At 47.8% G+C, this 15,632-nt stretch overlaps 2 protein-coding genes across 6 annotated transcripts in view; one reads left to right on the forward strand and one right to left on the reverse strand.

The window, feature by feature from the left end:
* Positions 1 to 7,960, forward strand: part of LOC139061053 (serine/arginine repetitive matrix protein 2-like) — a 42,193-nt gene extending 34,233 nt beyond the window's left edge. For all 5 annotated transcript variants that reach the window (XM_070540491.1, XM_070540492.1, XM_070540495.1 and 2 more), the window contains exon 2: positions 1,637 to 7,960. In XM_070540491.1, the coding sequence (XP_070396592.1) occupies positions 2,096 to 7,492 (5,397 nt within the window). In that variant the 5' untranslated portion in view covers positions 1,637 to 2,095 and the 3' untranslated portion in view covers positions 7,493 to 7,960. The remainder of the gene's footprint in view (positions 1 to 1,636) is intronic.
* LOC139061057 (uncharacterized) overlaps positions 1 to 15,632 on the reverse strand; it is a 96,707-nt gene that overhangs the window by 74,378 nt on the left and 6,697 nt on the right. The window lies entirely within an intron of this gene.

A 15,632-nucleotide genomic window follows, 5' to 3' on the forward strand; every position in this document is an offset into this window, starting at 1 on the left:
CCCGGTTGCGCTGCGGTGGCAGCGCAAACCGCACGCATGCGCTGCATGAACTGCGCCAGGATGCGAGAAATGTTCGCAACTTTGAGCGCCGACCTACCAATGGCGACGCCGTGGCCAAATACGAAGTACGAGCGGACATGTCAGCTGTAGAGCTAAACATTTCTTTTCAGATGACAGAAAAAAAAATTAAGTGAATTTGCTTGAGCGCATGACATGACAGACCTTACGTGTTTACCAACAGCAATAATAAGAACTGACTGGCGTTGATTCCAAGATAGACTTTCCTTTGAAATGGTTATTTTTTACGGTATCAGTACTCGCGCTTTTATTAAGACATATTTATTTACTTGAACATACTGCTAGCCTCACATTTGAGGCTGTTGCAAGAAAGGGGCAGGACACATATTCAAGAGAAGACAGTTCAAGTAGGCGCGGACATAGATAAGTTTGGGTCAACAATGCGGTACGTATGCACTCCATAATCATTATACAATTTCTATAACAGAAGCGGGGAAAAATGGTAGTAAACGCCATGTTGGAAGGTTTAGCACACAGAAGAACAAAGAAAGAAAATGTAAATATTTTGGATGTGCAACGCGCAAGAGACAAGATTCAGCAGGTATTTATATCAGGGCAGAATACAAGACACTGAAAAGTGAATCAGAATTCCATTGTACGACGCAGCTCGCCTAGGCGCAGATCGTAGCTACAGAGCATTGTTTGATAACTTGGCGATAAAAGTTTCGTGTGATGTGCAGGTGACAATGTCATCAGACAACATGTTCCATTCACGTATTGCATGTGGAAAAAAAGGACTACCTGAATGTGTCGTTGTGAAATCTGTATTCTGTTAAGTGCTTGGTCTGTTTTGTTCGAGAACTACGTGTATCTGTCTGTAGCAAGTAGTCACTCCCATTGATTTACATACTGCCATTAAGAAGAAGGAAGACAAACTTAAGACGAAGTAGTCGAGCTCGATTTTGCATAGTGAGAAGTTCAGCTTGCCTTAATAGTTCTGTGGGGGAGTCAAGACGGCGATACTTCTTAAAATTAAATCTAATCGCTTTCCTTTGTACGCTCTCGAATTTTGCTATGTACTGCTTACAAAAGGGAAGCCAACATGCTATTCCATATTCCAGTATAGAGCGAACTAGTGACAGGTGTGCTAAGCGTTTAGTATCCATTGATGTGGATCTAAGCGAGCGTCTTAACGAGTATAGAACTGCCAGTGATTTATTGACATTGTATATTACCTGCTTGTCCCATTTATGATCTTATAAAATTATGACGCCTAAATATTTATATATACGGGACTTCATCGGTACGACGAGCGTTAGGCAAAGTTCACTCCTTCGTCGCCGTTATAAGGCACCTGCCAAGTAGCAGAACCTGTATTACTTTAACCTGCGCTTGTGGTTAGTAGATAACATTAAATATCGCCTCGCAACTACCATGTGTATTTTCGTTCTCGTGCCCCCTGCTCACCATGAGTTTATACTTTTTCATAGAGATAAGAAACTAATCACAAAATTAATCTAACCAAAAGATTAGGGTATGAAAACTGTAAAAATTTGAAATTTGCTTTAGTCGACCTTGGCAGATCATGTATTCTGACTAACCGTAGTATTATTCGCAGGCCAGCAGCCTAAGCCACCGAGAAAGATGAAGATCCTCCTGCGACCCACAATGAACCGATGAAAAAGAAAAGCATTGCGAAGGAATCAGCATCAACGTCAACAGTGGGACGAGGACGAGAACGGAGCTTTGCGCCGAGGTTCGCTGAAACCCTCATCGAGCGGCTTCGCCAGACAGGGCAAGTGTTTCCTTCTTGTTGTGCCGCTTCCCCGCTGACTTACGTGAATCTCACCTGAGCACCGGCAGTGAGACAAGTCCGGTACCCAACCCTGTGTTTGCCTTCGCGCTACGCCGCATCGACAGATGCCGAAGACTTTTTTTTTGTTATTAGCACGACATGTACGCTGAACGTGGAGTACCTTTGACGCGTCGTCACTTGTGTAATTAGCCACTGCTCCCGTAATCGACTCACTGCCTGCGTGGCCCCGACTTTCTCGGCTTGTGCTGATTGACAAAAGCCATGAGTGACCACAGACGCGACAGCCGAACCAAGCCTTCCTTCGAACCGCGTCCTACGCGCCACCCGCCGTCCGGCATGCCAGGGTTCAAGCCTTCGCCGTCGCTGTTAGAATCTACTCCCCATCTCTCGAGAGCGCTACTTGACCGTCAACGGCGGAGAGAGTTCGGAGATGACTGGCCCATGGAGCACAGAAGGCGAAACCCAGGGTTCGAAAACGAGGGGCCCATGGAGCACAGAAGGCGACCCCCGGGTTTCGGAGATGAGGGGCCCATGGAACACAGAAGGCGAGCCCCGGAATACGACGACGAACGATTTGCCGGTTCGGCTTCCGTACCTCCGATTCACTTCGACGGTCATTTGCGGGACGACAGCAGGGGTGACAGAGGGCACCGAGGAAGGCGCCTGCCCGAAGAGCACGACGAGCTGTCTCTGGCATCGTACGATTACCGCAGCCCCGGTAGTGGCGACCCGCGCGGGCCTCCCGCACCACCGGAGAGACTTCGTCGTCCCCAGAGTACCCCGCGGTACGGCGGGGATCGTGAGCGGTACTTTGGATCTCCAGACCGCGGGAGACATTCCATCGGGTACCCAGGACGTCACGGCGGTGAGCACGAGCGATTCGACGGTTTAGGGGACCGCGAGGAACGAGGCCCCGAACCCTACCGCCTCCGTGGTGGCTCGCAGCGCTTGGGCGATGAAAGGGACCTTCAACACCGCTCTGGTCGCATGCAGGAGTGGCCCGATGACGGCCCTGAGTGGGCGCGCTCTGGTCCTCCCTACGGCGACGAACGAGCTCGTACTGGAGGCGTGGGCCAGCGGCCTTTTGTGCCAGAGTACTCTAGCGGTTTTAATGACGAAAGACCACCTTTAATGCCTTGCCAGGAAAGCCGGCGAAGTGCCTCAGTGCCGACTCGGCGCCACGACTGGGGTCCGGAAGACTTTGACAGAGGACCGCGCGACCACGGAGCGTTGGGCTGGGAAGATGAATTCGATTCCTTCCCTCACCGTTCGGGACCACCTGAGTTCGGTGGGATGGAAAGGGGGCCCTTCTCATTGAGAGACCATCCCGGTGGCAATTTTCGGGATCCTGATACACCCGGCTACAACGAAAGGCCTCCAAGGAGTTCCAGTCGAGACCGCGGGTACCCCTGCCCACGGGAATTCCAAGAGCGCGGTCGAGAAGTGCCGGGCTTCGCACCTTACGAGGAACGTTTGCACAGTTCACCGGGTCGAGGACGTCGTCCTTTCAGTGATGGTCGCCCTGAAAGGCAGGGCCCGGTCAGATTTGCTTCCACCTATCAACAAGAAATGCCCGGTCCAATGGGCCAGAAAGAGTGCTGTACACCTGAAGGCGTTCGAGATGTTCGTTTGATGCACGATAACGCGGCTTTCGATAAACGACCAGTGATGCTAGTAAAAGATGAAGTGCGTCCCGCAGTACCGATCCATCCGAAAAATACTGTAATGGAGCAAGCTGCTAAAGCAGGCTACAAAGAAATTGCCGCTAACCCTGAAAACCCGTGGCCAAATATTCCAGCCGCCAGTTACAGAGGCCAGATGCTTGGTTCAGGCTACAAAGGACCATCACTCAGCAAGGAAGGGCCACTTGGGGAGCCAGCAAAAGCTCTGGGTGGTGTTCCAGACAGGTTAGACGCTCCTGTTCCCCCACTGCAGCTGCCTAGGCCAGCGATTCCTGGGCGACCCATGTCTAGCGTAGATATCTCGCAGCAGAATCAGCGGGCGCCACTGGCTTCACAGTGCCAGACGGCATCAGGTGCCAGAGGGCCAGAACAGCGCTCGTTGCTTGCTGACAAACTTCGAAGTGAAAGTGCGCCTCCTCCTCCTCCTACAGCCGACCGACAGCGCCAGCGTGCTTCGCCTACTCCTCCTGTAAGCAGCGTCTCACAGACACCACAAAGTGTACGCCTTCCACCTACTACAGGCGAACAGCGCCAGCTCCCGCCGGTGGCGCCATCTGTTACCAGCGTTTCACAAACACCACAAAGTGGGCACATTCCGTCCGCTGCAACCGACCAACAGCATCAGCGCCCTCCAGTTGCTCCATGTGCAACCACCCTCTCGCAGAAACCACAGAGTGCGCACCTTCCACCTCCTACAGCCGAACAGCGCCAGCACCCTCCGGTGGCTTCATGTGCATCCACCGTCTCGCAGACAACACAAAGTGCGCGCCTTCCACCTCCTGCAGCCGAACAGCGCCAGCACCCTCCGGTGGCTTCATGTCCAACCAGCGTCTCGAAGACACCACAAGGTGCGCGCCTTGCACCTCCTACAGCCGATCAGCGTCAGCACCCTCCGCTTGCTCCATGTGCAATTAGCGTCCCACAACCTCTCCAAGGAGCACGCCTTCCAACTGTTACATCCGAACAGCGCCAGCACCCTCCGGTTTCTTCAGTTGTAAGGAGCGTCTCACAAATGCCACAATGTGTGCAGCCCTCACCCGCTACAGCCGATCAACAGCAGCAGCGACCTCCGGTTGCGCTATGTGTAAACAGCGTCCCACCAACGCCACTTGAATCTGCGGTTCAAAAGCCTCCTTCGACTGTTGAAAGCAAGGATGATCCGCCTGTTGCATCGATGCCATTGCGTAGTCCTGTAGAGGAGCGACCAGGCAGTATCGAAGACCGCAAACTACAGCGCCCTATCAGCTTTCCGCTTCCGAAGGGCAAGTTGGAACAATTGGCCTCCCAGGTACTGCGTCCCAATCCTTTAGACAAAGGAACGCGTGCTCCAACCATAGGCCAACCTCAGGGCCAAGTCCATGTCCAAAGCGGTAACGAGAAACACTTTTCTACTTCTTCAGACGTACATCAGCGTCCAGTACTTTCTCAAGGGTCTTGCGGGGCCACACAATATAAGGCACCCGGTACTTCGCTCGCACCTCTCCAGCTTGCGTGCACGTTGCCTGTGGTTTCAGCTCAGCAAGCACTTCCGCCGCCTCCTCGGCCACCGTCGTTCACTTGCCAATCGTTCCGCCCAACTCGCCAGGTAGCACCGTCTTCCACTAGCAACCCAACACAGTGCAACGTAAGCGTGCCCAATACTCCCGAACTACGGCCTCCAATGACTACTGCGTACACGCAGCAGGTTTGTCCACTCACTGGCATGCCAATTCATTTCGGGGAAGAATGCTACATGACACCTCCTCAACAAGCAGGATCCGTCCCCGGGACTGCCAGCCTTTATGACTTTCAACAAAAGCACGCTACTACTGCAGATCCAAAGCCGGAGCTTCCAGTGCCTTCGCCGTTTTTCAACACAGCAGGAGGCCAACTCTCGGCGGGTGGAGCATTAAAAAGGCCGCCTCTTCCAACTCCAAGCTACTTCACTGGACGTCAATGTCCAAGTGGTGCAACAAATGTTCAACCACCAGCAGCTAGCCCACTGTCGCTGCACAACCAACAACTTCCCACTTCTTCAGCAAGTCAGAAGCAGACCCGTGATCCTACATTCAGTCAAGAAAAAATATCAGAGGAAAGAGTGCCTCCTAAGATAGAAGGGCAATCGGACGCGAAATCTGCACAAATGCTGGCGCCGGGCCCAAAGCAAAAAGAACCTGAAGAAAGTGGTGTGCACAACACAAACGTTGCAGTGTACAAATCAGCTCCTAAATTATCCGCAGCGGACGGCGAGCATCCCAACTCTGATGTTGAAATGATAGAAGCATACGTAGACGATACCAGGACCTGTGCAAAAGACGAAGCAAGAGCCACGGTTGGAGGCGCAGCGCAGCTGGTTCAGACGCTTAGAGTTAGCCGAGGTGTTACGCAAAGTGACACAGCTGACGAAGCTCGACTTAGTGACCCCACCATTCAGAGTAAGAACCAGGATGCTGACACAGAAAAGCAGCAACCAGAACCACAAAATCAACAAAGTACATCGAGGGCTGATGAAACTAGGGATCCTAAAGGCGGGCAAAGCAACTCTGAGGTGGTGCCAGAAAAGCAGGTATCATTGTCGAAGCTTGTAGAATCTCCCACCGATAACCAAAGCTTGGCTGTGAAGAAACAAGAAACTTCAGTGAAAGACCGGAATGCTGAACTGAAAGACTCTGGAAATCCTTTGCAAAACCGGGAGCCCTTGGCAAAACAACAGAAGGCAAACGTGTTGAACGAAGACACGGTCATGGCGGAAAGCGAGGTTCTTTATGGGCCACGGCCACCGACTACCATAGAGAGCGATAAATGTAAGAATACATTGATTACTGACAACATCAGCAATCCAAGCGACATGAAATCAAGTTCAGGCAAACAATCTGCCTTAAACGATCACGAGGTGTCGTCCTCTACTCCCGAATGCGCAGTTGCAAGCTCTTCTACACAAAGTAAGGATCAAGAGATAGGTCAAAGTGGAGCTCCAAACGCCAGTGCTGGGCAGAAAACGGAGGTTCAAGACACGCGTCAAGACAACTCGAAGCCCACCGAAAAGACGAAGACTGCTCCGGCCAGCAAAAAGAACGAGGAAAGTTCGGACTGCGAAAAGTCGGGACACTCGTCCGAGAGGAGTTCTAGGGCAACTGAAGACTCGCACAGACCGCGTTCCTCGAAAAGACGCCGCCGCACATACAGCAGCTGCGACGATAAGTACGACGAGGACGAATCCGACGTCGAGAACACCAACGACGGCGTTTGCCTGTCTGGGCGTGGCAACGAGGGCCAGGTCTTCGGCATTCCGGTAGTATTCAAGGCCATCAGCACGACCCGTACCTTCTGGAACATTCGCGGAGGGCAGGTAGCCCGCGAGCTTGAAGAGGTCATCGGCGACAACGTCGTCAATCAGAAGATCAACCGCGCGGGATTCCTCTGCGTCAACGTGGCCACCGCCGCGGACGCCGTCAAGCTGCTAAACCTGAAGAAGCTTGGTGGAGCCGACGTGGAGTCAGTCATACCCAGCATGTACCTGCGGCACGAGGCCAAGATCCGTGGCGTCCCTTACCACTACACCAACGAGAAGCTCGCCGAGGTCTTTGCGAACGTGGGCGTCCTGAGCGCAAGGCGCCAGCTCACGGTGAAGCGGCTTCACGACGGCACTTACGAGGAATTCCCGCGCAGCAGCGTCGTGCTGACTTTCAAGCCAGACGCCACGCTTCCCAAGACGCTCGAGCTGGAGAACGAGAAGTTCATCGTAGAGGAGTACATTGAAGCCCCGCTGCAGTGTTTCAAGTGCCTGCGGTTTGGCCACACTTCGCGTGCTTGCGTGTCCGTGGGCCGTTGCAAGAACTGTGGCGCTCGCTACTGCGATGAGGAATGCGAGCGAAGGACGCCGATGTGTGCCAACTGCTTCGGCCCCCACCAGGCGACGTACGTGGGCTGCCCCAGGAGAAGGGAGGTTGCGTTCGCCAGCTTGTGGAAGAGGACCTTCGACTTGAACGCCCTCTGAACTGTTTGATGTACAGATTTGAGATGATCTGACACAAGCTGCACTGTCCACCGTGAAAGGCTCAATCATTTTGCAAATCGCGATGTGGTCACGGAAGTATTGCTGCTCGGACAACACCTGGAATGGCTTAAAGCTTGCGTGTGTCCCTTAGTCAACATCAGACCGCGGTTTTCTTCAAGAACTTTGCTTATGCGCTTCTTCGACACAGAATGAAACTGTTATGAGAAAGGGCCTTAGGCCCACACGATCGTCTAGCATTTTTGCCCTGTGAAACACCATGAATCCTGTTCTTAAAGTGAGATTTCTTGAACTACGTACGCCCTGACGCTTGTCACAGTACTGTCAGTGGCCACGAAGTGTTTTCTATTTTGTTTTCATAGCTCCATTTCTTCAAGTTTCTTTTTCACCCTCTATTTTACTTCCGGTTAAGCTTTCCGAGAAATAAAAGCATATTTTCTTTTATTTGAACTCTGGTTTCATCTTTTTGTCACAGCCGTAGTTTGGGACCTGAATCACGGGACAGTGGGCTCTGTCTCAAAGTATGAATGGTACAAACATAACGTTCATATAAAAACATTCTGTACGGCGAGCAGGAGCATCGTTTGATTAAATATGAAACGTGCATAAGCGTACATACCCTATAGACATAGGAAGTACTGATCGGCCTTATACTTACCAAGGAAATATAAAATTCTCTGGACCGCGGAACGGAAAAAAAGGTGAGTGCGTTTATTCCACGACGTAAACAAGAAATGAGAACGATGCCTGCTAAACTTTCGTTGACATATGAAGCTAAGGAAAAGGGTCGAAGTGTACCGCATAACATACCGCATAACATATCTTCTATTTCTGTTTCCGATTTCACCCATACCACTTACTGCCTCGATGGTGTTCTGGGGACACTGTCTGAGCAATTCACAAGCATACCTTAAAGCTACTTTAAATGTACTTTCTTATCGACACCGAATTAATGGCCCATGCCCGCAATGAGTATACGTCAGAGTGCAGTCATCATCCTCAAATGGCTCGTTCATGACAATCAAGAAGGATCGGCACGTGCTGCAGTTCTTAGATATCAACCATTAATTACCAATTACTGGAATCACAATCATCCACGGGGTTGATCGGCCATTCGACTAAACGGTTGCAGCTGCTTAAATCGCTCACAATGAAAACTACCTGCAAATCTAACTCTGCTAAATGAGCAGCGTTGCGTCGAAGCCGCCTCACTCATCGGAATGCGAGTCGGAAACATGGCATCTCGGATGGTTATAACTTGCTGCAAACTTGTTGGTTAGCTGCGCGAGGCATCAGAGAGCTTCGGTGTCTGTTTTTCTCGCTTTGCTTGTATTTGTTTTGGATATTAGATGTGAATCACCGGCGCATCATAACCATCTGAGCCGTTCACCAACACAACAAAAATATGTTTGTACTGCTACAAGCTATCAGAAGCTGCCCAAACAGGAAATGTTTGAAGCAGTTCAATGGTACGATCCACCGTACGACACGTTATACGCACTTCACATATGTACGTTTCACGCTTTAAGGCTGCACCGCTAGTGTCGCGTGCTAATCAAAAAATGGTCTCTTGCTGCCGGTGCAGTGGCTTCAGCGAACCCTTACTTAAGGAAATAGAAAATTTCAAAAAGGAAGACCGTGGTAAAGCAGGATCTTAATTGAGACGTGTTGGGTATAAACACTCTGAATTTTGCAAACATTATGCAAGCGTGCTTGAACAATAAAACAAACTGTTGAGATTGTAAGCAAGACGGCTTTCTACCAAACTTCAGACACCTTAATATGTTGCGCAGCGTGATGCAACAGTCGCATCCGCGCGCAAACCCAAAATGCGCGAGAAAAATGTCAATATATAGCGCTTTTCTATCTTATCTTTACACTGCGTTGAGTGACCGGAGACCAGACACGGTCGTTTTTAGGATGTATAAACGTGCGAGCCTAGCCTAGTGGCAAAGGCCGGCACCCGCTTGTATGGTGTCACTTTAAGAGTCCATCACCATGCGCGAAGCGTTCGATGACATCAAGCCGCGGTACAGGGAGCAACGTTCGCAGTTAAAGTTCGCAATAAGAACATGTGGCCGTCCACCACGAATCTGTACGAGACTCCGGGTTACAGATTGACATGTAATAGTTCCAATTTGAAAGTTTGGCAGGTCTGGCCAGTCTACCGTCGCATAAGTAGATCAACAAGATGAGCTTTTTCTTGAAGCTATTTCTTTCGAAATACCTTGAGACCTTCTAGAAGCACTAGACTACACACACAATCGGGCTGTAATCCTCTCCTTTTCAGGCCATCAAACAACACAATTCGCGCGGCAGTGTCTATTGTCACATCGGTCAGCTCATGTAAAGCTAGACGTGTGTGCCACCGCATTCTGCATTCTGTCCATCTACGTTGTCTGCTCTCGCAGACTGGACTGCGAAGTATGATCGGAATTGCAGAGGTTGATGCTGTTGATTCTGCAATCTTCGATATGAAGACGTGTCCTGCCAAAATTACCATTATATGTACGAACCCTAAGGGCATAATTGGTCGGTTATGCTACGCTCTGCTTTCACGTGAGTTTTTTTTTTCGGCACCCGCTATATCTGCCGAAAAACCTCGAGGAAAGAAGGAAAATATATCCGTCATTGAGCTCTTGAGGACTCCTTAAGACCCTTCAACAAAAGCAGATGGGAGCAGATTAGGAAATTCAGAATATCAATGACCAGCGCCCCCTAGTGGCTAAGGGGCTGCAGGCAAACACAGTTTGAACAAGAAAGCAGAGTATTCCCGGAATGTTCAACCATCACCTGCCCGAGATACTCGATTTTGCAGGCCTTACAGCAATGTAAATAGCAGCGTACGGGGTTTTCCTTGTTACCTTTCACTTTCGCCAAATGAAGGTGCCAGCAATGATCGCGATTTGAAGATTCCATGAAAATCTGAAGACTTGCAGGCATATTAGAGCAGACGACAACGATTTCGCAAGAAACTAAAGGATGAATCATCTGGCTTATCATGGCTTATTACTGCGCAAAGCCTTAGCAACGGCGTGGCGCTAGAACAATTAAAAGCTGCTACAAAATTGCAGACATCGGGGCGATTCCTTGCAAAGCAGTCCATAAACCTGATCGTGAGACGTAACGTGCTCGCAAGCCGTACAGGCTATACATCTTTACACCTGCACAAAGGGTGTCACGCATGTGTAGGGGTCAGGCTGCTCGCATGTGCCATCCAATTTCATTTTATTTAATTACTTCCGGGCGTGTTTGAGCGTGTACTTGCCTGCCTGCCTGCATGGGGGGCCCGGCATGCATACATGCTTGCCAGCTTCGTCTAGCTTCCTCGTCCTGAGACAACTACATGAACATCATTACGTTGCAGCTGCTGCGTAGCGCTTGGAGAGAAAGGTTTTTGATATTGACGGTGTCAAATAAACGTGGATACCATATCGGCGCGCTGTTTAAGCAGCGCCGATAACTTGTTCCTTTCTAATGCGTAGCATCATATGGTCAGTTCGTCGAAAAATTCCACGTGAAGCCAGAAAACCGCGGTACCAAGACAGGGTGCGAACGAGCAGTTTGAGCCCATTGTGTGCGCGGGTGATAGACGCCATACGGAGTACAGTTACAAACGCCCCACTTTCAGCCGTAGCAGGCGCGCTGACGCAAAAACTCAACCACCAAATGGGCTCTCGCCGTTCCCCATATGCCATACGTTGAAAGGAGTCATTAAACCTACGCGAGAAATGCCTAAGCCTATACTACATGTTGGATAGCAAGCAGTAAATGGAACGCCCGGTAAACATCGACCAGTTATGACGGAAAGTGGTTAAAGGGGTCCGTTTTCGAGAGGATGAGACACTCGTGCGTTAATTACGCATGCAGACGCCTCCGTCTCCACACCGCTGCCTACGACGGCATTAGCGCGTTGGCTGTACAGCGTTGGGCGTCGTGCAACCAAATTTGGCGGAGCTGCTCTGAAGGGGAACCGTCGAAACTATTGCGGTAGGCGTGGTGCGGAATATATATGTTAGGCGCTGCAAATCATATATGTGCATCTATCTGCTCGTGCTCCTCACGCATAAGTTAAATAAATAACGCATATAGTTCATTAGCGTAAACCCTACACACATCATTACCACGCATAACACATTCCGCGCCACGTCGACCGCCATATAATGCTACGCATAGCTTGGGCTGTTCCCGCTCATAAAGGCTACGCTTTTTTTTCTGTAAGAATTAGAGCAGCTGGTCGTTATCATATCATAAACGTGTTTCCATCACAGCAGCGTCAGCGTGACGGTAAATACTGAGTTGCAAATTTTGTCGCTCCCAAAATATGTATAAATTCCACGCTCTGATAATTCACCGTGAGTGTCTGGACACACGGTTTGTCGCTTCCATGATTTTCAGTGCTCCCATGTTGTAGGCGCTCTGTGGCTCGTTCTAGATGCGCACCTGCTTCAAGTGCGCAAGGTGGGAATCAGTAAAAATAACGTTATGTTAGGTTATCCTCAGGTGGAAATACTGGCGGTACAACATTTCATTTCATTTCATTTTATTTGTGCCCATTTACAAGCAAAATGGAGGGGGCCAAGGTAAAAGCTGCTTATTGGCAGCTTGAGTGGTCCCTGGCCCCCTTTACATATTGGCAGAACGGTGGCAAAGAACACTTTCAGAAATGAGAAAAATAAAGAACAGTGGGTTACATCAAAACAAAAACATTTCTTTCATTGAATGCATATGGTTTTACGGAATCATGGCGATTTAAATGGTAGTTTTCACCAGACAGATGAGCTCCGATGGTGTCAAGGCATGGATGTCAATGCCGGCTTCTAGGTAATAATTTAATAGCCGTGGCAAGGTATTTGCGACCATTTGATGGCCGTAATTTGTCCTCGAGAAGGGTATGAGCCATTTTTCATGGCTGCGCGTCTCATAGGTAGGTGCATTCTCTTTTAAGTTTGCTATATTTGTAATTAGGTTGCTTCTATTTTTTACCTGAAAGTAATAGGTGCGTAGGAGGGTTTGTTTGTAGAGATGATGACTTTTTGTTATGTTGTACTTGCTAAAAAGATTCTCAGTGTGTGAGTTGTATGGCACATTTGCGATAGCGCGTATTATCTTTTTTTGCATCAATAGTATTTTAGAGTGATTGGAAGCTGATGTCGTGCCCCATACAAGATGGCAATAATTTACATGCGAGGCAAATAGTGCATTATAAATGATCAATTTAACTGTCATTGGTAAAAGGTAGCGATTTCGATGTAGTAAACCTGTTACGCGGCTGAGTTTCTGCAGTACAAAATCCACGTGAGCGTCCCATTGCAATGTGTCGGTGAAATATACGCCAAGTACTTTTACCGTGTCAACAACCTCTATTTTCTCAGAGTTATAAAATATGTTGTGGGTCAATGGAGTACATGTACCTCTTGTTTTAAAGATGACTGCTTGTGTTTTATTCGAGTTTACTTTTAAAAAGTTGTCCTGGCTCCATTTTGAGAGATGGGTTAGTAGGTTGTTCGCTGCACTAATGAGGCCTGTAAAAGAGTTGTTTGATAAAAAAACACTCGTATCGTCTGCGTAGTTTATGAATTTTGCTTCTCGGTGGATAAGAACTATGTCGTTTATGTAGATGTTAAATAAAAATGGGCTAAGGATACTTCCCTGAGGGACACCTGTCTGTATTTTTCGTGTAGATGATATGTTAGTGTTTATAGCCACACATTGCTGTCGATTTCTAAGGTAGGATGACAGTAACTGAAGAGGAAGGCCTCTGATGCCATATCTTTCAAGCTTACGTATTAGGAGGTCATGGTTTATGCAGTCGAATGCTTTTGTGAAATCTATGAATAGACCAATTACAAGTGACTTATTTTCGAGGTTCTGCAGTATATATTCTTTTTGTGCTACTAGTGCTAATTCTGTTGATTTGCCTTGTTGAAAACCGTATTGAGCGTCTGTGATTAGTTTATGTTTGTTGCTGAAAGATGTTAATTGGTTTAGAATGATTTTTTCAAGACCTTTAGAAAACTGCGGGAGAATAGATATCGGACGGTAGTTTTTTAAATCAAGCTTGTCACCTTTCTTATATAACACAATTACTTTTGCAATTTTCATTTTTTCGGGAAAAGTACCTGATGTTATGCATAAGTTATAAATATAAGCTAACACAGGTGCAATGTCACAAATGACGTGTTTAATAGGTCTTATTTGGAGGCCATCAGCATCGTAGCTGCATGAATTTTTCAGTTTGAGAAAAACTGAACAAACCTCGGTAGGGGTTGTCGGTTGGAAAAAAATAGTGTCCATGGTTGCAGGGAATTGAAATGTACATGGTGGGCTTAGTGATAAATGGGAATCAGTGTCTGTAAAGTAATCATTAAATGCGTTAACTAAATTATCTCCGGTTAAAATGCATCCGTTTACAGAAACTTTCTTTATAGGTTCAGTGTTCTGTTTACGTCCCATTAGTTCATTTAACTTGTTCCACATCTTCTCTGTTTGTCCCTCGCATGAAGAAAAAGTACGTAAATAATAGCGATTTCTTGCATTTCTTAGCTCTTTATTTAATTTATTTCTAAAAACTTTAAAGGATTTTAGATCCTCGCTGTTCCGAGATTTTATGAACCTGGCATAAAGCTTATCTCTTTTCTTTATTTTTTTTAGAAGCTCTTTGGTCATCCAAGGTTTCCGATAAGCTTTCTGGTTTCTTTTCTTATGTATGAAATGTTGCACATAAACAGCTGAGAATTTCTTTAAGAAGATGTTGTATGCTGGCTCTGCCTCGTTTTGTTGAAAAACTTCCTTCCAAGATACTTGTCTCAGGGCATCCTGAAAGGCAGTTAGTGTGTGCTCGTTTATTGTCTGAAATGTTTTTTCAGTGTTATCTTTTTCGGTGTCGTTTGCTCTTGTGTGGATAAACATGACTATTGGCATGTGGTCACTGAGAGGACAGTTTAAGACTGCACTAGTTACTAAGAAAGGATTATAGTTCGTTATAAAGAGATCAAGAGTGGTTTTCGTAGTTTCTGTTACTCTCGTGAAGGTTTCAACCGCATTTATACATCCGCTTGCCACAAAAATTCTTTGGAATATCGTTTTCCTAGCACCATCGGAACTCATATCAATGTTGAAGTCTCCTCCTAAGACCACTTTATATTTGTTTTCTGACGCAAATTCTAGCATGCGCTCTAAAAAAATGAAAAAAAGGTTCCAATAAACCATCCGGCGGGCGGTAACATACTGCAAAGAGTACACCCGGTGTTTGTACACACAACATTTCACAATTTTCTGTCATACAAGAATACTCGGCTAACAGTTCACATGTTAGAGAATCATCTATCAGAACAGAGACTCCTCCACCGCGACGTAAGGTTCGGTTTTTATAAAACACTTTTTTGCAAGGCAGGCGAAAAACATCATCAGAGCAATACCATGTTTCGCTTAGCATGACTACATTACACTGATTATTTATATCAGAAAAAAAGGTTTCTAATTCTGGTAGCTTGCTGGAGACTGATTGAATGTTCATATGTATGAAAGACAGTCCCTTCTTTTGAGTGGCCAATAATGTGAACCAATCCTGCTTGCCAATACATCCCAGATGATTCATTTCGGCAAAGAGTCAAATAATAGCAACAACAAATTGGCGTTCATTGCAATAGAGCACGAAGATCATTTTCACCCTTAACGACAACTGCGGATTCGCCGTTTGCCCTACGTACGAGAACTTTTCCATTTGAGTGCCACACGAACTGGTATCCCGCCTCCTTTGCCCATTCTTTGGCAGTGGCGAGGAGTTTCCTCGAGCGAGAGGTTAGGTTAGTGTAGAGGTTATAGAATAGTGCATTTAAGAGTGAAATAAAGGAATCGAGAGGGTGTCTTTCTGAGGACACTATACCTGCGCCCTGAAAGATAGGCAGCCGCAGTACACATTCCGTTGCGTAAGAACCCATCACCACAAGATATTTCAAATTGGTCTCTGCCCCAGAAAAGAGAATCCCGATGTTATTTTTCTGTCTTCGGTGGTGTGGAAAAAACGGCGCATTCGGCGTGGCGTGTACGATGGTCACGCTACAGCGCACCTGAAGCGAATAACTGTCATTGGCTCTTTAACCCGCTCGCAAGTTGTCCA

This window comes from Dermacentor albipictus, chromosome 6 (genome assembly GCF_038994185.2).
Source record: "Dermacentor albipictus isolate Rhodes 1998 colony chromosome 6, USDA_Dalb.pri_finalv2, whole genome shotgun sequence".
In the NCBI taxonomy this organism is placed as follows: Eukaryota; Metazoa; Arthropoda; class Arachnida; order Ixodida; family Ixodidae; genus Dermacentor; species Dermacentor albipictus.